At 36.4% G+C, this 24,474-nt stretch overlaps 1 protein-coding gene across 1 annotated transcript in view; it reads right to left on the bottom strand.

The window, feature by feature from the left end:
- LOC145664185 (1,5-anhydro-D-fructose reductase-like) overlaps positions 1–24,474 on the bottom strand; it is a 56,306-nt gene that overhangs the window by 5,118 nt on the left and 26,714 nt on the right. The window contains exons 3-7 of the mRNA XM_081730621.1: positions 20,340–20,507; positions 15,678–15,881; positions 12,777–13,027; positions 11,859–12,021; positions 3,126–3,223 (exon numbers count right to left, since the gene is read on the bottom strand). Of these exons, the coding sequence (XP_081586747.1) occupies positions 3,126–3,223; positions 11,859–12,021; positions 12,777–13,027; positions 15,678–15,881; positions 20,340–20,507 (884 nt within the window). The remainder of the gene's footprint in view (positions 1–3,125; positions 3,224–11,858; positions 12,022–12,776; positions 13,028–15,677; positions 15,882–20,339; positions 20,508–24,474) is intronic.

The following is a 24,474-nucleotide window of genomic DNA, read 5'->3' as shown; positions in this document are numbered from 1 at the left end:
CCAAATCCACTTTGGACGTTATGCAACAGATAAGGCATGAATGCTACTATCTGCAAGCAAGACATTTCGCAATAATTTTGTAATCACAATTAAATAACGTAATAGACCAGTAATTACTAAAAACCTGAAGTTTGTCCTTTTTTTGTATTAAAGCAATGATATCTATAGCAAACGTGGTGGACACCTGACCCGCCTCGGGAATATAATGAACGACTTCAAGAGATTCCGAGGTAATGAAATCCCAATAACATTGATACCATGTGTAAGGAATTCCATCAAGTCCTGGACTACTCTACGTACTAGAAGATTTATCTACTTGGTAGATTTCGTCCGTTGTATATGGATGGCTCATGAGGTGCGTTGCACAGCTAGGAAAAGCACTTTCGGCTTAAGAAATGTAAGATCTGACTGAGTAGGGTCATATGTGTCGTTAAATTTACTTTGGTATTCGGAGAGAATATAAACCGCTCCATCAGGTTGCTTCTGAAGGACATGCGCATGCGCCATATGGAGATAAGGAATACTGAGACATTCTCGTCAGCGATTTTCTTTAATATGATGATACATGGATAATCTTTCGTATGGAACTGTCAGAGAATCACGCCTCCATGCCGTAAAACCTTTATTTTCTGCGTTGTAAATTTAAATTTTTTGCTTTAGAAGATTACCATCTTCGATATTGGTCTAGAAAATCTCTTTTGTGACTCAATTGTAGGGAACATTTGTGATAAAACTGCAACGTATTTTTAGTCTGTATAGCCTGATCTTGGGCGCATAAAGAAAGTTTTTTATATTAGATTTAACAATTTTCTCCCATCAATTGAGAATAGAATTGAAGTGGCGCTTAGGTTCACACCACTTCACCCAACATTGGCGAAATTTTTCTTTAATTTCAGGCAACGCTAACAAAGATGATTTATCCAGTACCCTTCGTGGCACATCATAAGATATCCATATTTGTATTGGAAAATGATCGGAGAATGAAGTAGCACGTACATCATACATAACTTGAGGTACAAACAACCTATCACTAATATAAAATCAGTCTAATCTACTCTTAGTGTTGCTACGGATACACAAATACAAATAATCTTTGTTTTTAAAAATAGAATTCTGAAGCTTCTTTTTTAAATAATTGTGTCTTAAAATTATGTTAGTTTAAATAGTGAAATGTTCTAGACTTGTTAATTGGTTGTTTGATTAACGGGAACGTCAGTACTAGACTATTCGTCCTCGTTACGGAAAGACCAATGGCCAACACGTACTCCTCATAAAGGATTCCAAACATATACAGTATCGTATTAAATATAACACAAGTTCAATGAAATAATAAAATAAAATAAAAGACCTATACAATTATATAGAAGTAGTTAAAAACCAAAACAATTCATGAAACACAAAAAAAAACTAATAATAATAATAAAACAAATCAGACAAAACTTTAAGAAAAAGCTCTCAGAGATTGCTAACTGTTCCAATCTTACGAACAAAAACGAAAACACATTCACCAGAAACAGGATTGTCTTGCAAAACCTAACAATATTAGTCTGTCCTAAAGTTCTCTAGAGTCAAATGAAATTACAATTGAAATTCGTATTCATTGGGAACGTACGTGCCTTTGTGATTATATTACAAAATCCCACTAGTTTAGTTATTATGATCCCAAATGTGTATAATTTTTCTTTCACGTAATATTAAATCAAGCTAAACAAGTAAAATATTCAAGCAGTTGTGATTTCAAATGTAATTCTTATTACATATACAAGCAAACTAAACCAATACAATATTTGAGGTTTTACAATGTATGACCATAAATTAATATAATCTCTAAACAAATAGAACAAGAAGCTATTTATTACGATTTCAGATATTATCTTCACTTAACACTATCTCAACCTAAATCAATGAAATGAAAGTAAATGAAATTTTTTAGTTTTACGTCCCACGTTTATGTCGCCTAGGCTAAAGGAGACGGTGATGATGAGAAATGAATGAAATGTTGGAATGAAGTAAGTGGGAGGAAATGGGAGAACCCCAAGGAAACCCACGCACACGGTGTTTATCCAATACAAACTTCACATGGAGGGAGCAGGGTTTGAACCCGGGACTCCATGCACCAGAGGTGAACGCTCTACCACTGAGCCACCGCGTCATGTTGTCAAAAAACATGTTAAATTGGATAGTGTTGCCCGTAGAATTAACATACATAAAACATTTTGAAAATACATAATTTTAATTAACATTTTTCAGTTTTGTGACTTAAATTTTATTGCTATTATGAATCTTGTTTGAAAATAGTAACTTTTCGTAACAATTGACTAATTTTGCATGTTTTTAACTTTAACCATTTAAATTTACATCAACTTTCAAAACTCAATACAATTTTCATTGCATAATAATGAAAATTACCATTTTAATTGTAATTTTAATTAATTAATTCTGCAAATCTTAACGGATATTTTTTTTCTGACTGACTTCTGAATTAATCAATTGTTTATCTTAATTTTTAATTTTAGTTTCTCAAATTTTTCGTTATTTTTTCAACTACGGCTCTCAGTTCGAAATGTAAAATACTAGTTCATTTTTAATGTCTAAAATTTCAGTAATATATATTTCAACTTCAAACTCTAGAGTACCATATCACATACCTTCTTCAGTACTGTTTAATTATTGGTGTATGATAACATTTGGTCAACCACTTTGCGGCCATCTTCCAGGCTTTCATGACCACGTTTCAATTCAGACATCTAATTGGCAATAATTGCAAGTAACGGAACAGAGTTCCAAAAGTATTTTTCACAACATTATGCATTTCTGCTGCCTTTATACCCTTCGTCACCAAATATTTAATGACCACGTCATGTTCAAAATGTGTATTAAAAAAAAAACGCATGCACTGCAATCGCACAATTACATATATCACTTGCTGTTGTTTTCTGATCCAGACAATAATGTTCCGTAATTATTACGTATTCGGTTTGGAACCAGCCGCGCCATCCGAGCCATTCACAGAACTTATCAAATCTCCGTCATAAATAGAATATTATAGCTATTTGGCATGAGCAGTAATGCCAAGGAGATCTGTTGCTATCTGCTAATAAATTTGATTCTTAGATATTACTTACCCTTTCCAGAATTTGAAATCAAATATTCTGGCTTTACCAGCTTGGTCTAAACCATTTAATTGATCCATTTCTTCGTTGGTTAGTTCAAAATCAAACACCTAGTAATAAAAGAGAGCAATTAGATATTTACAACTCAGAATATACGTACATAATTTTTAATGTGCACTAATTTATCTACGCGTTACGACCAAATAATTTTACACAATGTGGTAATTACTAGTTAAGGAGACTTACATTTTTGGTGCGAAGTTAATATTGGCACGGAAGTTTTTTCATATTGGTGAATCTTGCTTGTGACCTTGAAAATACATAAAGAAATTTCCAGCTCCGGCAGTCGCCAGTGTAGCGTGGGATATTCTTGAATGTTGATCGGTGTTGTGATACTTCATCTTCTCAACAATCGAACAAAGAGTGAATATCAAATTCTGTGGGCGCTTAGGGAAAACTGCAACAGAAACATTTAAGACGTTGTGAAAAGGCTTATGGAGACAATTGCCTTTCTCGTTGCCGTGTTTCTGAATGGGATAAAATGTTCAGTGCTAGTTGGGAGTCCCCGAGAGACGAGCTTCGAGATCCAAGCACTGAAATGACCGACAAAGCTCGCGATATCATTTTGAGTGACCGAAATACAAATCTCAGGGTAATACCAGACCTCGTGGGGGAGAATAAAGAGATTGTTCGTAATAACAAAGGAAAATTTACAGAAACAGAATCTGGGCGCTCATCAGCTTCCTGTCAACAATGAATCAGGGGCGTCATTTGGGGAGGGCAGGAGAGGCAATTGCTTTCCCCTTAGTTTGAGAAGCATGTTTTTTAACAACTTTTGTATTAATACACTAACAAAAAAGTGAAACTCTTTTGATATCGATGAACATTTTAGTCCCCTGGCAAAATCTGAAATTACGCTACTGGACTGAACCTCTTATACCATTCTAAAGCACGTAAATATCTCCATAAATCTTATCAACATCAAGATCTCAAACGTTTTCGTTGGAGTTTTTCTTAAGAGACTGGAATAGTGGTGACGTCATTTCCTCTCCGTTACCATGGTGATCGCCATTTTGTTTTCTATACAAACGTGAGTGTGTAAATGAGGTGTTGAGTAAACAATGGCTGTGAAATTACTTAGAATTTTTAAATACTTTGAGAATGAAGTAAAGTTGGTGGAAAAAGGCGAAAAATGCTCTTGAATCAAATCACGTGTTTTCCGTAATGTATGATGGTGAATTTAAATATTTAAAACGCAGAGTGGAGGCAAACATGAAGAACTGAAGTTGAGGTAAGTTTGTATCCATTATTTGTTAATATAAATGCCTCGATGTATTGCACAGAAGGGGAACAAACCTTATGTAAAGATCGTGTTGATTTGTCTGTATCATGTAATATTACAATTGTGTGTTCTGATCGAATCATATTTGCTCATTTATTTTGCCTTAGTAATTTTACGTTTACGATTAAGAATTTTATGTTGCCTACAGAATATCGAAAATCTTTAGTAAAGAATTCTAGGATATTGCTTGTTCCATTTCTGCTCAATTACATTAATGCTTACAATCAAATACATATCACCATTTATGCGTTATTTCTCAGCCTTCGCCCGTGTTTGTATAGAAAATAAAATGGCGATCACCATGGCAACGAAAAGGATGTGACGTCACACTATTTCAGTCTAGTGCGCACGTAACTTGATATTCACTCTTTGTTTCACTATTTACTATTGTTGAAACTGTGACGGGGCATCACAATACTATTGTATAATCAACCGCACCACGCGTCAAAATGCTGATCAGCCGACCTGAAAATTTCTGCACATGTACCCAAAGTCACATGCAAGTTTCACGATTATGAAAAACTTCCATGTTAAAACTATCCTCGCAGTAACAAGTGAACGTTTCCTAATTGTCACACTATTTATATCTTCTGTTCAATTTCAAGTCAAGCATATAGTTACAATAGAAAAAATTGAACTTCTTATCCCTATCATGTCGGTTTCTTCATCAGTGTCCTCCTTTTTTCCTTATACTTGCAAAATGTGATAAGAATAGTATACTTTTCTATTGTGTTTATAAGACTTACTGGAGCCTGCATTCTATATGTTTGAAAACTCATTACTATTAATTTTACTGATTTGAAACTATATATATTGCATACAAATCCTTATCAATTTAATGAAAACACCAAAGAAAGTACATCTTATCAAATTAATATGGCGTTGAACTCCTTTTGTCCTCCCAAGTGGGATTTGTGGTGAACAAACACCGTGTTTGTGGGTTTTCTCAGGGTGCTCCCGTTTCATCCCACTTTACCCATTCCACCATCACATTCATTTCTCATCATCACCGTCTCTTTTAGCCTAGACGTCATAACCATAGAACGTAAAACTGAAAACTTTCATTTCATTTTGTTTTTCCCCTTTCGCCCTCAGAACAAATCTAATGCAACGTAGAGTGGAGTCATAGAGATCGTGAATGGTAGCAAATTGAATATTACACCATTTTCCGTACAGTGCATCACTCAGTTCCATGAGACAGGATGGAGGCGGAAATTTGCAGCGGACGGACTCATGTCCCCAAAACAGATCACAGATATTCAATTATGTTCAAGTCCTGGAATTAGGTGGACTAGGGGAGGTGTCCAACTTCATTTCGATGTTTCTCAAACCACTCGATAACAGTTTCAGCTGTGAATGGCGCATTATCATCCTGAAATATAGCGTCATTACCCAGAAACAACACATGGACAATAGGATGCACATGGTTCTCTAAAATGGCATAATAATAACGCACAGTGACGCGACTGGTAAATGTCAGCACATGATTCACTGAAAACCAGGATATTACCGGACCACAGGATCATATAGCGCCACCATGTTGCACAGTAGAGCGGAGACACTGCAGATCATACGCTTCTTCGGGCTTCCGCCACATATAAGAGGCCAATGGTTTGAAATAAGGTGTATTGTGATTTATCCGACCATATCACATTTTTCCAATCATCAGCAGTCCATGTTGCATGTTTATGGCACCACTGGTGTGCTAAAGCGTTATTGTCCCTATCAGCAGTTTCACACTTGTACCTCGACCCCATATATACATATAATGTAATTCGCTGTGGACTGTGATTGTAGACATAGACTGGAAGAGGCTGTCAGAATTCCTTCATCACTTTCACCACAGTCGCATTGACGATTCTGAGTGACAATCAGCTTTTAATGTTCGCCAGAACCTGTTACTGAGGGTTTTCTTCTGACTACTGTTCCTCTTTGCTTATGTGGTTTTGCCGTGAGCTTTGTAGTTCGTCGTTACTTTGGACATTGTCCCTTGCGATGCACTCGATACATTATTTCTTTCGTCACGGTCACACCACATAACGAAGACCATCAATTTGCCTTGTTTGGAAAGCAGAGAGATCGTTCATTTTACACGCCCTGCCACGCCGCAGCAAATGCGTGATTCAGTCCATTTTCTGAAAGGTGTTCGCAAATCCCTTTCTCTGCCTTTGCAACTTCTAGATTGAATGAGAATTGGCGGTTACGGAACGATTCCTTTAGTTCAAAAAATAGATAAAAGCATTAACTTCACTTCGAACTCGTTCTTGCAACTCCTTTGCATACTGCAACACTATTCGCTTCATGTTCTTCACTTAGCATACGAGAAACCCATCAATTTGAAACTCACGACATTTCAGGATCATCAGTAAGATTAGCCTGAATGCTATCATATGAGGTTAAGGCTGGCTGAAATGTGTCGCATAGGTAAAGTCTTTCTTATCTCACAATGACGGTCACAGTGTTTACTATACTCTCCGTTCTTGATGTTATTGGTCGTTCCCATCTTCTGTGTTTATCTGCCTCTTCTCTTTCCTTCAAAGATTTGTTAGGCCACCTAAATGCTGCAGCACGTGATATAGAGCCTTCTTCATAAGCTTTTTGAAGAAATTTATACAGGTCTTAGTAGCAGATCTCTTCAAATGAATACAAAAGTTGACAGCATAACACTGTTCTAAATAAGACTGAAATTCACAGTGCCTTATATGCTGGAAGGCGAGTTTTAACTACATGCTTTCAACTTGCTCCTCATGTGTAACAAGAGACAGAAGCTTGTATATTTTACAGTACATCGGACCAAGCTACATATTGAACGCCAAGCTACATTGTAACATATCAATGGTTAGTCTGTGGTTCATATCCTCTCTGAAAAGGCTCATTATTTTTTCATCCTCCTACGTATATATAACAAACTTTGATGTTCATGTAGTAATTTAAATAGATTTGTAGTGGAAATCAGTGAAATCAAACCATTAAAATTCCAGTTCATTTCAAAGAAAAAATAATAATTTCCCAAACAAAGCAATGGGATAAAAATAAAATATGGCAGAAGTATTCATTTCCTTTTCTTAAAATTCAATAGCTATTGAGGACCGAACTTAACAATTTTAATATTATTTGTTAGATAATATATCACTCTATACTTTATTTTTTCAAATTCCTAAGAGGATAAAATATGGAAATATTTAGGAGAAAAATCTACATTTAATGAACAATTAGGTCTAATCGAAGATGAAAAAGCTAGTTACACCATCAGGAAGTCGCGGTCGGAAAGAGGGACTGCCGCCGTCAACGGCGGTGGTCTGCCGGGGGCAGCCGGCACCCGTCCGCGGCACCACGACGATCTACTTGTTCAAAGTTGCCGACCTTTTGCCGAGGCGGCAAGCGGTCGAAAATCGTAAAATAAAAAATGCCCTTTGCCGACTCTTTGCCATCTGTTGCCGACCGTATGAGTCGGCAAAGCAGTCGGAAAGGCCTCTTTCTCACCCTGTGCCGGCTTCTTTTCGACGGCGGCGCCGGCGCATTTACTGCGCCTTTACGGCTGTTTTGCCGACTGCTAAGCAAGGCAACTATTCGTCACGGTCGAAAATCACGCGGAAAGACGCCGGTGTCCGGCGCCGGCAATCCGACCGCGGCATCTGGTCGGGATGGACAAATTGTCCGACTGTAGGCGGCAGGATCCTGATGGGGCAAATATGTTGTAAGAATGAGGTGAAGAAATCAAAGAATATAAAAACAGATAAAAGAACTTCGAAAAATAGATAGCAGAAAATTGTTGGATAGAAATGATTATTAAAGTTTTACTAGAACACTTGATAGTACAAGAACACATCAGTACAGAGCAAAGTCGAATAAAAGTGTGTCTGAGTTCGTTTATCGTTTAAGTGAAGTTCATTTATGTTCTACGGCTTTACATTTATATTAAAGAAGTATTCATAACCAAAATTCATACAGTACATTACAATGTTATGTAATTATCAGGTTGTCAAGAAAGTATTGAGCATTTAGAGATGACATTTGAGAATGCATTTATTGATTTGAAAATAACACTATGAAACCCATATGCGCTATTTTGTTCAGTGATATTTTGTCATTTTTGCGGTAAATAACATAATCCACCGTGATTTTTCGTCAAAAAATTGTGACACACTGTTTGCATAGGCCTCTTTTTAAACTTAACACCATTAAGGAAATTCTGCAAATGATAGTTTGATAGCGTCATATCTGGGCTATGTTGTGAAGGCATTAAAATCTCCCAGCCATATTATTTCAATTTCTGATTGGTTGTCAAAGATGTATGCGGTTTCGCGCTACCAGCATGGTATACGACACCGCTTCTGTTGACCAGTTCCGGCCGCTTGTTTTGAATGGCTAGGTGCATTCGTGCTTATCGTCAACAGTATAGGTTCGAGTCTATCGTTCTACCTGGCAGCAATAGCTTGTGATGAACGGTGACCTTTCAATCCTAGCAAATAGTTAGAATAACCTTCCTGGGAGTAAGTGTGGGCTTCACCACAAACTAGAGATTCACCTTACTTCGACCAAAATCTTTTTAGCGCATTTTTGTCGTAGGTTATCCATATTTCATTATTCATGATCAACACTTCAGAAATGGCTCGAACTCGTTACGTTTCAGTAGAGATCCACAGATTGAAATTCGATCGAGTAAATGTTTTTCAGTCAGTTCATGTGACACCCAAATGCCGAGCTTCTTTTTGTAGCCAGCTTTCTAGAAACTGTTTAAAAGTGGTTGGCGAGGAATTTTTAGATCATTGGCGAGGTAACGACTGCTTACATGCCGGTCTTCCTCGACTTTTACCAGAATATGATCTACTTTTGCTGTGATTCGTCATTCACTGCAAAGAGTATCTTGGATATCGAAACTTCCAAAACGAAAGCTACTGAAACATATTTTGGCTGTTGTTGTTGATAACGTATCTTGATCTTAAACAGGACAAATTTCTCCACGGATCTGCGCAGCATTTAAGTTTGTATCGAAATATAATTGTCGAAGAATTTTAGAAAAATGATCCAAAAATAGATCAAAAGATTGCGATCTTGTCAATCGCAAGATTAGAAGATTGCCAATAATTAGTTTTTTGAATCAGGGGTCATAAAATTTTTGAACGGCTCCTAAATCGAGTTTTCGTATTTTCTACGGAATAAGCACATCATACTGAGTTAAGTGATAGTTTGCGTTTGGCTACACTGCATGTGGTTCTCCAGATATAAGACATACAAGAAAATGTTTGATTGTAATATTTTGGAATCGTTTGATCCAAAATGTAGTGCAGCTTTGCGAAAAGTTCACTCATTTTGAAGGCGCAATACCTTACATCTGATTCTAAATATTCAAACACTTTTTGCCTAACTACTAGCTTCAACTGTCATCTGTAAAGTGACATTGAAACGGACATCATGCGGCTCATATACTATGATATTTAGAACACTAATTCTATCTTATGCGGAAAAGTCTCAATAATTTTTAGACGACCTAATATGTTGATTACCATTGTGTCTATTGAAAACAGTTTTTTTTTTCTGGTGGGAGAGGAGTCTTTTGAAATTCTAATATGTGATAAAATAGTTTCTATAATTCAGATTGTCCACTAACTAACTCTATGGCCTATGGAACCCGGAGGTTCAATGCCGCGTTTACAAAAGCTCTCCACTGACTTCTATCCTTAGCTAACTGCATCCAGTTTCTACTTTGTATTCCAATCTCTGCGAGATCCATCTTAATATTGTCCTCCCATCTGCGCCTAGGTCTTCCTAATGGTCGTTTTCCGATTGGTCTTCCAGTCAAGACTTTGAAAGCGTTTCTACTTTCTTCCATTCTAGCTACATGACCCGCCCACCTAAACCTCCTAGACTTGACGACCCTAACAATGTTTGGTAAACCATATAAATTATGTAGTTCCTCGTTATGAAGTTTCCGCCATTCCCCATTCCCGTTCCTCTTCGGTCCGAATATTCGTTTCAGGATCTTGTTCTCAAATACTTTCAGTCTATGTTCTTCCCTCAGAGTAAGTGACCATGTTTCGCAGCCACACAGAACAACAGGCATGATTATCGTTTTGTATATTTTAAGCTTCAAATTCCTCGACAGAATTCGCGACGACAAGAGGTTTTGAACCGAATAGTAACACGAATTCCCTGCTTTTAGTCGACATTTAATTTCTTCGTGAATATGATTTTCCTCTGTCAGATTGTCCACTATATTAAAGAATCAGTAACTAATCAGATCAAATAATTAAATACATATTTATTCTTAAACAGCGATAATATGACATAGGCACTAGCGTAAGTTAGATTAAAAAAAAAGAAGCTATATTTAATGTATAAACTATCTATGATAGGCTATGTCACTTTTTAAAGGTATCTTAAACCACTCTCAGGAAGTGGGTATGGATTTGGGGATTATACCCTATATTGGATATGTATTTGGAACACTTTCGGATGGCATATGCATAATTAATCACAATGTATTGAGCTGTTGCTAAACTAACGAATGATTTCGAGTACCTTTGCTTTGACAAACTATTATGGCCATAAATCGTGTTGTGTATGCCCAAGGGCGCCCATCAGGGGGGCAAGGTGGGGCGCTTGCCCCCTAGAGGAAATTGTACTTCAGAATATCGAAAATCCAATAGAATTTTTACATTAGTTACAGCAAAATTTGAAACTATTTTTGAAACGTCGCTTATACTTAACCCCCTTGGAAAAAACAACATGGTTGCCCTTGTGTATGTCCCTTGTTATACATTTCTTTTGGATTTTAAGCTATATACATCATAGGAAATATCTCTGTGATTTAGTCTATTTTCACATATGGGGAATTGAATGTCAAAAGGGAACCATAACAGTGATACGAGTGTCCAAAAGCCATTTTCGTACGATGAGTCAAGGATACTTAGGAAATTCGGAACTGATATGAAAATCCCATTATAGATGTAATTTTTATTTTGTTTCCTTCCGTCCGCGATGATTACTTTCCTTTTTAAAATTCGAGATAGCAAGAAATACTTCTCAGGGGCTTCTTTCCGTATCGGTTTACTTCAACGAAATCCAAAACTTACAGAAGCTCCCTCGTGGCTAAGCGGTTAGCGTACGCGTCTTTGGAGTCGGAGACCCGGCTTCGATTCCCGGCGAAGCTCATGTGGTTTGGATTCCATGTTAATCAGTAGGTCCACGTCTCGTATAGCCTCGCTGCTGAGAGGGACGCTAAACTGAAATCAACTCAATTCCAAAATTTACATCTGCGGCGCAAACTTCGAGTTTTGCAATAATCTATCCTCCTCAAGTTTTATTTTGAAATAACTCAATTACTAGGTAGCCAAGTTAACATATTTTACTGTAATGTATGTTACTGCTGTGAAGTTGCAACAAAATTAAAATTTTCTTACCTGAAAGTTGGATTTAATCCGTGCAGGAGTAACACTCTTAGGGATTACAATAATACCGTTTTGTACGTGATGTCGAAGCAAGATTTGAGCAGGAGTTTTACCATAATGATCCGCTATTTGCTTTACAACTGGATGATTTAGTAGATCAATACGTTGTTCTGACCTGAAATAAGAGTAATGCACTGCTTTTTACTTGATTATTTATTTTTACTGTTGCGAACAACTAATTTGTAAATTATATAGTGATCGTTGTGATCATGGTAGGAAACCCAACCTGAAGCTATTAGGATATATCCAACATATTACACAAAGTGTTTAATCAACATATTCACTTTAATAGCACTCGGATTGATTGAATGATTGTACTTTAATGGGGACATCAGCAGCTAAGTTATTTGTTCCCGTCATGATAAGATCAATGCACGACACATGCTGTACATTAAAAATTCGAAACGAAACTTAAAAAAAGAAGTATGTGTATACAAGTTCTATAAATTAAGAGATTAAAACTTCAAAAATTAAACCAAAGATTGCGAAAGACTTAAACATTGAAAAACTAAATTTGAAATACTTATACGACAGGGACGTAACTAAAAGATACAATTATATTTTCAGATGACCCATTTACGTGTCCACGAACAAGGATTATTGCTTATCAAGATTTGATTGAAGCTAAGAGAACCCATTTGTTGGCCCAGCGACTTGGAATTGTTGATTCCCAACATCTGATGAAGAGAAGAGAATCTATTTACGTGCCCAGGGATAAGGATTAACTTCTTTGTCCATAAGCTCTGTTATGATCTCATAGTTTTGTCAGGAATAGCTTTAATATTTGCTTCCGATGTATCCTTTCGTCATAGTTAACATTAACACTTACCTATATTCATTAGTCTTCATTGCAATGTCTCTTCTACTTACTTGTAGCCATATTTCTTCTCGAAGTGAGGTACAGAATCTGGTGATCCCAGTGGTGAGTACGCACAAATTGGTATTCCCAGACGCTTACATAAATCTTGCAGATTCTTCTGTTGATGAAAAGCATGGAGTTCAATCTGGAGGTTAGAGATAGGAATTTCCGCTTCAGAATTGATTCGTTCTATCTGTTGAGTGTTGAAGTTGGAAAGACCTATAGCTCGTGTACGACCAGCTTTTACTTCGTCTTCCAGTGCCTATGGAATAAAATATAAGAAGTTCTGATATGATTTTAAAAAAAAAGTGTTTCAGTATTGTAAGCTACTGTCGGTATATTGCTATTGTATCAGACAGTATATTGCTACTGTCAGCAATAATAGGCTAGAATTTACTCATCAGCACGTTTTCTGAAACCATAGTTACCTTTGACTTTCAGAATACAGTAAGATATGTACGTGAATAAAAGAAGAAGCTTTTTATTTGATTAATGTTTCAATTTTAAACGTTTAAAAATCTCTAAATTTTCTGGGCTATGATAATACTGTTTATAGTTCAACGTTAAATGATGTTTGTTTCCAATCATTTCAACAATGAGATCTCGGAATCCACAAATACCAGAAACGTACCGTTTTCAGTGGTCGATTCCAAATTTTGTGTACATTGTACAGTTCTAATTGAATATTTAGAAGAGAACGTGGCCATTATTTATTTATTACATTTTTAGGAGTAGACTGGAAGTGTAGAATTTTTTTAAAAAATAAAGCATCATATCCTACGAGTTATACATTCCAAACCATACACTTGTATACAGGAGTTGCATGTCTCTCGGGCGTTTGTTTCATTGCCAAATTATAATGAAAAACGAAAGATAACCATTGCTCCAGTCTAGGATGAACCTTTATTGTTTGGAGTGTTTTGTCCAATAAATATCATATATCACAGGCATTATAATTAATTATTTATGTTATGTATTTGCTTATTACATACTGCATGCAAGAAGAAAGAAACCACTGATCACACATGAATTAGAAACTCCAACCAGAAGTAGGCTCAATCTTGTAACGGTGCAAGATATTGAAAAAATAATCCAAAATTCTCCCCTTTATGGTACACCTTGCCGATTTTTTTCAAGATGTCTTTCACTTGTGTCTGTAAAGGGACATGTACAGATGCTGTGAAGAATGAGAAGGAGATGCATGCTCATACGTGAATGTTGCGCTGTGCACAGAGAGCAGTTCAGCTAATAATAATAATAATAATAATAATAATAATAATAATAATAATAATAATAATAATAATAATAATAATAATAATAATAATAATAGAATGCCAACAACAAACAGAATAGTAATAGCAAAAAAAGAAAAAGACAAAGGAATTCTACAATAACGAATTTTACATATCATACTTAAATGCGGAACGGGAAATTTCTTCAGAAATAAAGGTATCTGTGGAACTTTATTGCATTCAGCAAGAAGCCTGTACATGAACAACCTTTTGAATATTGAACCTTGACTCGTATTATATTGTGGGAATCAGTACTCTGAAATGAAGCATGAGAAACAGAAAGTGTTTTTTTTAATTTTCCGTTTACTATTTATGTAGAAAGTAGAAACAAAATATCTTTATTTTTGGGCCAATCCGTAAGAAGTGAGCTAATGAGGTTTGCTTGACCATTTTATAGTCAAATATTTTTTGTTTGCAGATTTGTACATGTTTAGAGTCCAAAAATAATAATTTTATTATTTTATCGTTTTCCCAGCTCTGATAACAGCCATTTTTGTCTGACAACACTAATTGATTCTTGCTTTTGTAGGGATTTGCGTTAACTTACATTATTGAGATCTGGTGAATCCTAGGTTTAAGAAACAGAGATCATTCTATTCAGGAAAGAACAGCCTATATTATGTTTAGTACATATTTAATGAAATTTAAATGTAAAGTAATTTAAATATACCTAAACAGTTGACATCAAAATTGACAAAATTGCAGTGTTTGATGGCATACATATCACCTCAAGAAGAAATTTCATATCATGTTTCATTGTTTGGGAGTGTGTAGCTATTTAAATGTACTATATGAAAAACAAGAAATAAACGTTGGAAGTTGCTGCCATTACTACGTAGTTATAATGTTTCAAAAACGAATTATTTAAAAAGAATAAAATTTAGACACGTTAGAACAAAGTTTAAAATATAAACTTTTGATAGACTTTATTATTTTATTTGATATTTTGACAGATCTATCCTGTATTACACTGCTGTGCAAGCATCATGATTGAGATTTATCCAGAAGTCAAGCTATAGCTATTATAAGATGGTCAAGCAACCATTTTTTTTTCTTTGGTACACTTGACAAGGATAGGTCCTTTTATTTTATTTTATTTGGCAACGAGTGAAATATGGTGCTATATTCAGTGTTTTCATGATAGTTTTGTTCCTTGACCTACGTAGTTGTAATGCTATGACGAACAGTTTAAATAGATGTTAACTGTCTAGATTAGAAAGATGTATGGGACAGGTTATAGATAAAATCAAATAGGTGAACAGTATTCCACTACAGGAGAAATCAAGACCTTGTAATAAGCTGTAAATTTTATGCGTACAACGTTAAACTCATGTTCAGAAAACAGGTTGGGGTGGTCGATCAGCCAAGAAGCAGTATAAATAAATGGCAATTGAATCGCTCAATTCTTCAAAGTAAGGAATTTTGATTAAATTCATTAAAAACCAAACCAATTATATAACTATTTTTATATTGACATTTTTGAAAGGATTAAGATCCTTGTTTGTTTCTGCTATCAACGTAGCTTTTAGTTTCCTTAATTGAGAGATCTAGCAGAGAAACTAATCTCTTTAATCCTCACAGGTTTAGATTAGTATTTTGTATATTATTATTAACACTTACCCTCCATATTGCAACATGATCCGTAGATACATCTAAAACAATACGACCTTCCGCATCCACTTCTGGTGCCTCGCCAGAACTATTTGGCATGAAACTGAATGGCAAATGAATCAAATATAAGTCTACGTAGCTTAGGTTCAGTCTTTCCAGAGACTTGGTCAAGTAGCTGGAAACATCAGATGCACGGTTTCCAATGTGAGGAAGCTGAAAGAATACAGTATTAATTAATATTAATAACGCTGGATGTTTAACTCAATAAGAACATTGCGATGTTATTTGAATCAATTCACAAGCTGTTAACACTTTAGTTTAGACCAACCTGTTAAATCACAGGACTGTTTAATTCAAAGGAATCTAGACAGGAACCAAACAATTTAAGACTACTGCTTAAACTTGCTTTACCCTTAAAATAAAAATAATGATTTAATTTAATAATATATTTAAAGAGCTAAGAACAGCATTAGCCCAGTATAGCACTATACATGGTAATTGAATATTTTGTACATAATACAATTAAAGGCTTAGAATTAGGGATGGGCACTAGCGAGTTCGAGCGAGTTTTCATTGAAACTCGACTCGACTCGAAATACACATTTTTGAGCTCGATTCGAGAACTCGACTCGAGAAATTTCCTTCAACTCGACTCGAAACTGAACTCGAATTTGGCTCGAGTTTCGAGTCGAGTCGAGCCAAATCGAGCTAAATGCTGTGTCTAGTTTCAAGTACTTTCTTCAAGGATCCTACATAGACAATATAATTATTATCAATGATACTTACTACTACTACTACTACTACTACTACTATTATTATTATTATTATTATTATTATTATTATTATTATTATTATTATTATTATTATTATTATTATTATTATTATTATTATAACACAGTGTATAAACATGAAAGATAGGTGGTTTGTAGCTGAATACTAAAAGCTAGTTGACTGATCACCTCGGTAGTCGTGAAGTGTAGGAGGCAAGGACATCCTTCACGAGGTTCTGGGTTTGAGTTCCTTAGGAGAAAGTATTCGGTCTCCAGCCAAAAATTGTTAAAAGTTGAGGTCGCCGGCCAAACATGTTCAAAATTGCACTGTCCTGGTTTAGGGTTTTCACCGGCTCGAGTGGCTCGACTCACAGCTCATTCACTATCGAGCCTAGTCAACAGCTCACCCAACCGAGCCGACTCTTGACGAAACTAACTGAGCTGATGGCTGACCTCAACCGAGCCGGCTCGAACCGATATCTCACCTGAACCGAGTCAGTGGCTCATCCCAACTGCGCCGGCTTGAACTGTTCGCTCAGTTGAACCGAGCTGAGCCGGCTGACATCACTATACAGGCTGGGTTTCTGCTTGGGCTCAAAACTTCGATAACACAGCCTTGATGATAAGAACTACAGTATATACTTACATTAGTGCTCACGAAATTTGAGGCTGTCTAGTTATAAAAATCCATTATCGTCTCGTTAATCGAGACGAGACGAGATGCGAGGAGTGTCCCATCTCGTGAGCAACACTAAAAATATTCCACATTACTGCTTATATTTCTCAAGGCTTTCTCTTTCCACTCTAATCAAGCAATGATTTCAAAACGAGTTAAAAGGAGCTCAACGAACGAGCCATTTATCAAATTCGACTCGACTCGAAACTCAACCTCAAAACAGTGAGTCGGCTCGGAATTCGACTTAAGAAAATTACCTTTTACTCGACTCGAATTCGCTTGGAGTTTCGAATCTGGTCGAGTTCTAGCTCGACTCGTGCCCATCCCTACTTAGAATTCAACGTTAGTACCATATACAGTAAGAGTACAACAATTATAATATTTTATAGTTTAAAACAAAGTCATATAAAGTAAAATATATCAAAGTAAAACACTAAAATTGTCCCAATCTTAACGATTAGATTGTCTAAAAATAAATTATAAATATAACTACTAAGAAAAGAAATTCATGTATGAATTGTTGTTGCAAAGGATAAAATGTTATAAAAGTACTGAAAACCTAACACAACCCTAATTTCCAAGAGTCCTGTCTTCTGTTATTAAACGTTGTAAGGTACTTAATTCAGAGTTCTTTGTACTGTTCGTACACAATAAATTTGCTTTCCTTACTCTGAGAGTTGGCACTCTGTGTGAGATATTATTTACAAGGTACTGACTACTATGCTTCCATTTTCATCTTTTTAGTTATTAATTTTCTAAAACTGCGTATTTTCGCCACATTAAATAAATAAATAAAAATAAAATAAAACCGGACTTGTTCGGATTAACCAGATCTTCGGATTAAACGTGTTCGAATTACCGGGACTCCACTGTAATAGTTTCTCGCTCCGAAGACGCGTACGCTAACCATATAGCCACGAGGGAGCTGCAATTCTTCTTCTTCTACTACTACTACTAATTCTTCTTCTTCTTCTTTTTCTTCTTCTTCTTTTTCTTCTTCTTCTTCTTCTTCTTATTATTATTATTATTATTATTAATATTAATATTTTTGGGGTCGCGGTGGATCAGTGGTAGAGTGTTCAACTCTGGTGCATGGGGTACCTGGTTCGATCCCAGTTCGCGCCAAGTGAACTTTGTGGAGGACGAACACCAGTGCGTGAGTTTTCTCGGGGTTCTTCCGTTTTACTCCCACTTTCTTCATTCCACCACTTCATTCATTTCTCAACATCACCATCTTTAGCCTAGCCGGCATAAGCGTGGAACGTAAAATTCAAAGATTTCATGTATTATTATTATTATTATTATTATTATTATTATTATTATTATTATTATTATTATTGTTATTATTATTATTATTATTATTATTATTATTATTATTATTATTATTATTATTATTATTATTATTATTATTACGTATTCCAATACTGTTAGTAAGACTGACGAAGAGTAAATCTTGCAGCATGTTTATATTGCGAATTCGTTTGCAAAACTCAAGTATTGAGATATGTCTATATTGGGAATTTTCACTAAAATGTTGACTTAATATTTAAATTCTAAAATATAAAATGTCCCTTAAAATATTTCTTCAAACTCTTTTCAATATTGGGAGATATCTAGGAAAGAAATACTGTCCGAATTCTCTCTCTCGAAAAAAAAATATATTGGTCTACGTCATAGGTGTCCTGCAATCGACGTCTGCCTTTGCCAGCATGGATAGTGTGGAAACTGCATAATTATATACGACACTGCAGGCAACCTATATAGTTATTCCATCTACATCTACAAAGGTAGCCAAGAAAGTTCTGTCGCTTTTTGTGGAGGTCTATGTTCAATTGGCCCTCACACTTTGAGTTGAATGCGAATGGAGATATGGCGAAGGTCCGTTGTTGGTGTGGGTATATCCAACATACTACCTGGTTGTGAAAGGTTCATTTACTTTGTGAACTTGCGTAACGACAGAGTGAACACGGGACCTACACAGAGCATCATAATGGCGTGTATGCTGTACGAATTCAAACTGGGGTCAAACGTCGCTGGAGCGGGGCGGAAGGCATGCCAGGCCTTTGGTGAGGGTGTCGTGACTACGCAGACAGTGCAGAAGTGGTTTAACAAGTTTAAGGACGGTGACGAAACACTCGAAGACATGCCACATGCCGAAGAACAACACATGTACAAAATGAAGATCTTCAGGCAGCAACTGAGGCGAACAGTGGCCAGACATGTGAAGAACTGGGACTACAATTCAGTGTAGGTGGAGAAAACATTCGGCAGCACCTCCTTCAACTTGGGAAGCACTACAAGTTGCGTTGATGAGTCCCACATGATTTGACTCCGGGCTAGAAGGCAACACGAGCAGACATTGTGTTTCTTCCCTGTCTCGTCTGAGGAAGAAGCCATTTCTGGACAGGGTGTTGACATGTGATGAGAAGTGGGTCCTGTGCCAAGCTCCACGGCTCCGTTATTATTGGTTAGCATCACATGAACCGCTTTCAAAACAGCCGAAACCAGCACTCCACCAGAAGAAGGTCCTCCTGTGTGTTTGGTGGACTGCTCGCGGAATCGTGCATCCGAAACTGTTTATCAGCTGGTCAGAGCATCACCAGTTGCAACAGTGTACGTCAGCAATTGAGCCGTGTTCAAGAAAAACTCAGGATTCTGGAGCCAGTGCTTCTGAAGAGCAAAGGGGTTCTTCTGTTACAGGACAAACGCTAAGCCCCACGTGGCTAGGATGACCCGGGACACCATTCTACGCCTTGGATGGGAAACTATTGAATCCGCCGTACTCCTCGGACATTGCACCGTCCGATTATCACCTGTTCCATTCCTTGTACAATCACCTTAGAGGACGCCAGGTCAAATCCCTAGTAGAGGTGCAAAATGCACTTGACACTTTCTTCGCTTCACAGCCCACCAAATTCTACCGCGATGGAATCCATGACCATCCAGAACGTTGGCAGGAGGATGTCGATGCTGATTGGGGACTGTTTTTGACCTTCCAGGTACGTCTTAGGTGAGATATCGATGTTCGAAGGTTGTGGGTGAAAAAGCGACATTACTTTCTTGGTTACCTTTATACTATAGGCTTTGTTTCTTGATAGATCTATGTATCATACAACACGATATCACTTACTATCACTCTTGCTAAAAAGTCAATACGAGATCAAGTACTTCGTAGTGTCTATGCATGGAATATACTACATCAGAAAATAATACAATCATCCTTACCTTAGTTGTTATGAAGACATCTTCTCGCTTGAGCCTTCCGGAGTCAAACCAATCGCTTAATGCTTTTCCTATAGCGGCCTCATTATTGTAGTTAAAAGCTGTGTCAATTAGCCGGTATCCAGTTTCTAGTGCAGTATTTACAGCGTTTTCAACTTCTTCAGGCTTTGACTTTGTAAAAAAAAATACCATAAAATTTTATGTGAACAAATAAATACATATATGGCAAATAATGGCTACAAGTAAATAAAATTCAGTTTTTAAACATTCTTTTTATACTGATCACATTGGTCTATAAACTTAGAGAAACAATTGATTTCTGTTGAGAAATGATATTCAACTATTTTGTTCATTATAATTACTTGTCGAGCGAAAGAAACATATTACAATATAACGAATTATTCACCTACCAACAGGGTGCGAAATCATTTGAAAATGGTGGGGGGGAAGAAGTTCAGTTATCCACACTAATGCTTCGTGGGGCCTCCAAAAAATTGAAATATTAATGGATTATTATTAATAATAATAATAATAATAATAATAATAATAATAATAAATGCTCAAACTTGTCGTCATTGTTATTTAAAAATACTTTAATGTTATTTATTCATTTAACCAAAATTGGTAACTTATCTACTGCATTTAATATACACTTCGGTGCGTATGGTCCAGGGTTAGACTCGTGGGAGCACAGTACCCTTGTGTTTACCATCATATTGAAGACCGCATTCACGAAAATAGCGGTAGAGATCTATAAGTCAGAAATAATTGTCCCTGAGAACCGATGTCCTAACCAAGCATTAGAACTACTAACTTGAAGCGCTCTACCTGGCCAGCCATAGATCCCCATGAGCTGCAGAGTCAGAGTATGGTTTTTATTATTATTTATGAAATTCTCGTTTCTTCTCTAAGTACGTAGTGTTTCAGTTTGGTCGTTCAGATATCCGGTCACCTTTGTAAGTCTAAATACTATGTATCTATATTGTATTATTAGCAAGAATATATTATTATAAATAACATGTGATTTCAATACAAATACTTGATAGACAACAAAAAGCCGTGTTGCCTCAGTGGTAGAGCTCCCCTCAGGTACGTGGGATCATTGGCTGGATCCTAGCTAGCGCCAAATTCTGCTTGTGGCATACAAACAATTGTGTGGGAGGTTTCTCGGGATCCTCCCGCTTCCTTCCACTATCTTAATCCACCATTATAATTCATCTTATCATGGCCGTCTTCCTTAGCCTTGGTGAATATTCGTAGGACGTTAAACTTTAGAAAATAAAAGCACAAAAACTATAATACGATTGATATGCTGATTTAAGTTTAATAACCCTTTTCAGCAGCAAGGCTATAAGATGTGGACTTACAGTTTAAGGTGGAATCCTAACCACGGTAATCGTTCAAATTTTTGTAAGGCGCTCCCACCGGGAATCGAACCCAGGACCCCGTGCACCGAAGATGGTGCGCGCATGCTAGCCACTAGACCACCGAAGAGAGCCACAATAATACGAGTATTGAATGATTGTGTTACTATATTTATAGACCTGAAATATAGTTTGTAATAACGTATCTTACCTTAGAGAAAAATTTTAAGATTAAACTTCACTTTCTTTTCGTGTGTAAGGAGGATTGAACATGTGATGGCCAGAAGATACCCACGTATGAGCAGCACTAACAGCATCCCATAATTTTAAAGGAAATCCCCTGAGTTTAATTATCTATAAAGACTGCTAGGTACTCGCCTACATACGGTTTCTTTCGGAACTTTTAATATGAACAACATTGAATCCACGTTCACAGGCAACAGTTGATAATGACACAGAACGCACTTCCCTCGTTAAGGCTTTAAGAACTTGAAAATCATTTACCGACTTAGAACTTAACTTGTACTCTCTCCATTCTGACACTGTAGAACCCCGTTTGGTCTAGTGGCTAGTACGCTTGACTTCGGTTAGCGTGGTCCCTGGTTCGATTCCCGGTGGGGTACAATTGAACGACCAAAGTGGTTCGGATTCCATTATAATCAGTAGGTCCACATCTCCTTTAGCCTAGCAGGCATAACCGTGGGACGTTAAACTAAATCAAACCAAATTATTCTGACACTGCAGTATCAAGATTCAATCCAAATAATTGAGCTGCTTTATATACGTCTACGTTACCGTACAAACCACTCATGGTATTACGATCTTTATTTTCAGACACTGAAAAGCATTTTAGCACATCATTAGAAGGAAATTTTCTTTCTACTTCGTCTGCTAAACCCTGGATTACCTGCCCCCTTATTTGATCAAACTCACTATCATCACTCCGTGTATCAGATGCTTGTCTGCAGTGCATTAAATACTTATCTTTACAAAGACTTTGGTAGACATCATCTTTCATACGCATTTTCCTCAGAGCTTGGATTGTAGATTCAATTTTTTTCTCTATTTCATTGTACGAAACTGCTTTCTTTTGCATCGTTTTACTAATATTGGACAGAATGGACGCAATATCCAGAAGAAATGAAAATGAAATCTTTGAGTTTTACGTCCCACGGTTATGCCGGTTAGGCTAAAGGAGACGGTGATGATGAGTAATGAATGAAAATGGTGGAATGAAGAAAGTGGGGGGAAACGGGAGAACCCCGAGAAAACCCACGCACACGGTGTTTGTCCACCACAAAGTTCACTTGGCGGGGGCTGGGATCGAACCCGGGAACCCAATCAATATCCAGAAGAAAGCCGAGCAATAGAATGTTCTTTTTCCCCGACACTTTTTTTTTTTTTTGGTAAATACCACTCAGTTTAAAACTGTCTCTGTTGAAATGGTCAGTATTTTCATACTCCAAAAGTAGAAATTGCATTATACAAGAAAAATATGTAAAGACTGCCAATAATGCATCCTTCTCATTTGAAATCCAACGTATGTGAAACAATCTTTTGATTTTCAGCAGTGTCGCGATACTTTTAAGTTTTGCAGCTGTAGATGACTTACTGAACACTTTGTAAAGTTCGCCTAATAAACATTCAAAGTTGTGAACAGCATTCACAACACCAAAAACTCTTTCAGAAACAAGATCAATTCGATGTGCCATGCAGTGTACGTTAATTAGGCACAGGTTGACATTTCTTCTAATTTGAGCAGCAACACTTTCGTTTCTCCCAGTAAACACTGCATCCCCGTCCGAACTAGATCCAACAAGTTTTACTTTAAAATTAAAAATATCTATGTCATCTTCGGAAAATGCTTGAATAATATTGTCTTCAAGGGATTTTGCATGGCATTTTCTACAGGCACTAATTTATCAAAAACGACAACAAGGTTTATTTTCTTCGTCCATATATGTTACATATAACAGCAAGTGCTTATCCGCAAACCTGTTTGTAGATTCGTCAACTGAAATTAAAAAAACAATCTGTTTGAGAAATTTTTACCAATTTTGCATTCATCTGGTACGCTAGAGAATAAAGATCTTCATCTCATCAATAACCGAACAACCGAAAAAGTTAACCCTTATCATACCAAGGTAAGTTGATCAACGTTCTTAACCAAGGGGGGTCCCTAAGGGACCCCATGATTTTTTCACTCTACATTTGTTTCATCTGTGTTATTTTGATGCTTTTTCTTGCATTTTTCAATTTTAGGCTTCGTAGAATCTTGTTTTATAATTCTAGAAAAAAATGTGTATATATACATATATACAGTGTGTGTCAAAAATTGCATCCCTAATAATTAATAAATTAACAGAAAAATCTGAGAATTAGTTAGGTATGTATATAAAACACATTCTATTGTCCAAAATCACATAAGACAAACAGAACGTGGTGTCATCTAGCGGAGACATTTGAATTATCAGCATATTGAAAAAAAACATAAAATACTATGAGGGGTCCTCGGAGGACCCCAGATCACTTATTCGTATTTTTAAAATCTTACTGCTTAACGATTTTCTTTCTCTTTATGTTTATATATCTTACTCTGAAAAATGAACACACAGAAAAATCGCGAGGGATGTGTGTGCCATACTTTTCATTTGCCACTTAAAAAACATAGTCTGGGGTCCCTCAGGGACCCCGCCTTGGTATGATAAGGGTTAAACACCTGCTCCTTTTACAAATAAACTAAGTTTTTAAAAAAGCAGGCATTTAAAATTATT

Source organism: Thermobia domestica, chromosome 11 (genome assembly GCF_964235325.1).
Source record: "Thermobia domestica chromosome 11, izTheDome1.hap1.1, whole genome shotgun sequence".
Classification (NCBI taxonomy): domain Eukaryota; kingdom Metazoa; phylum Arthropoda; class Insecta; order Zygentoma; family Lepismatidae; genus Thermobia; species Thermobia domestica.
The sequence above is the reverse complement of the archived record's forward strand: the minus strand, read 5'-3'. Positions and strand labels throughout refer to the sequence as shown.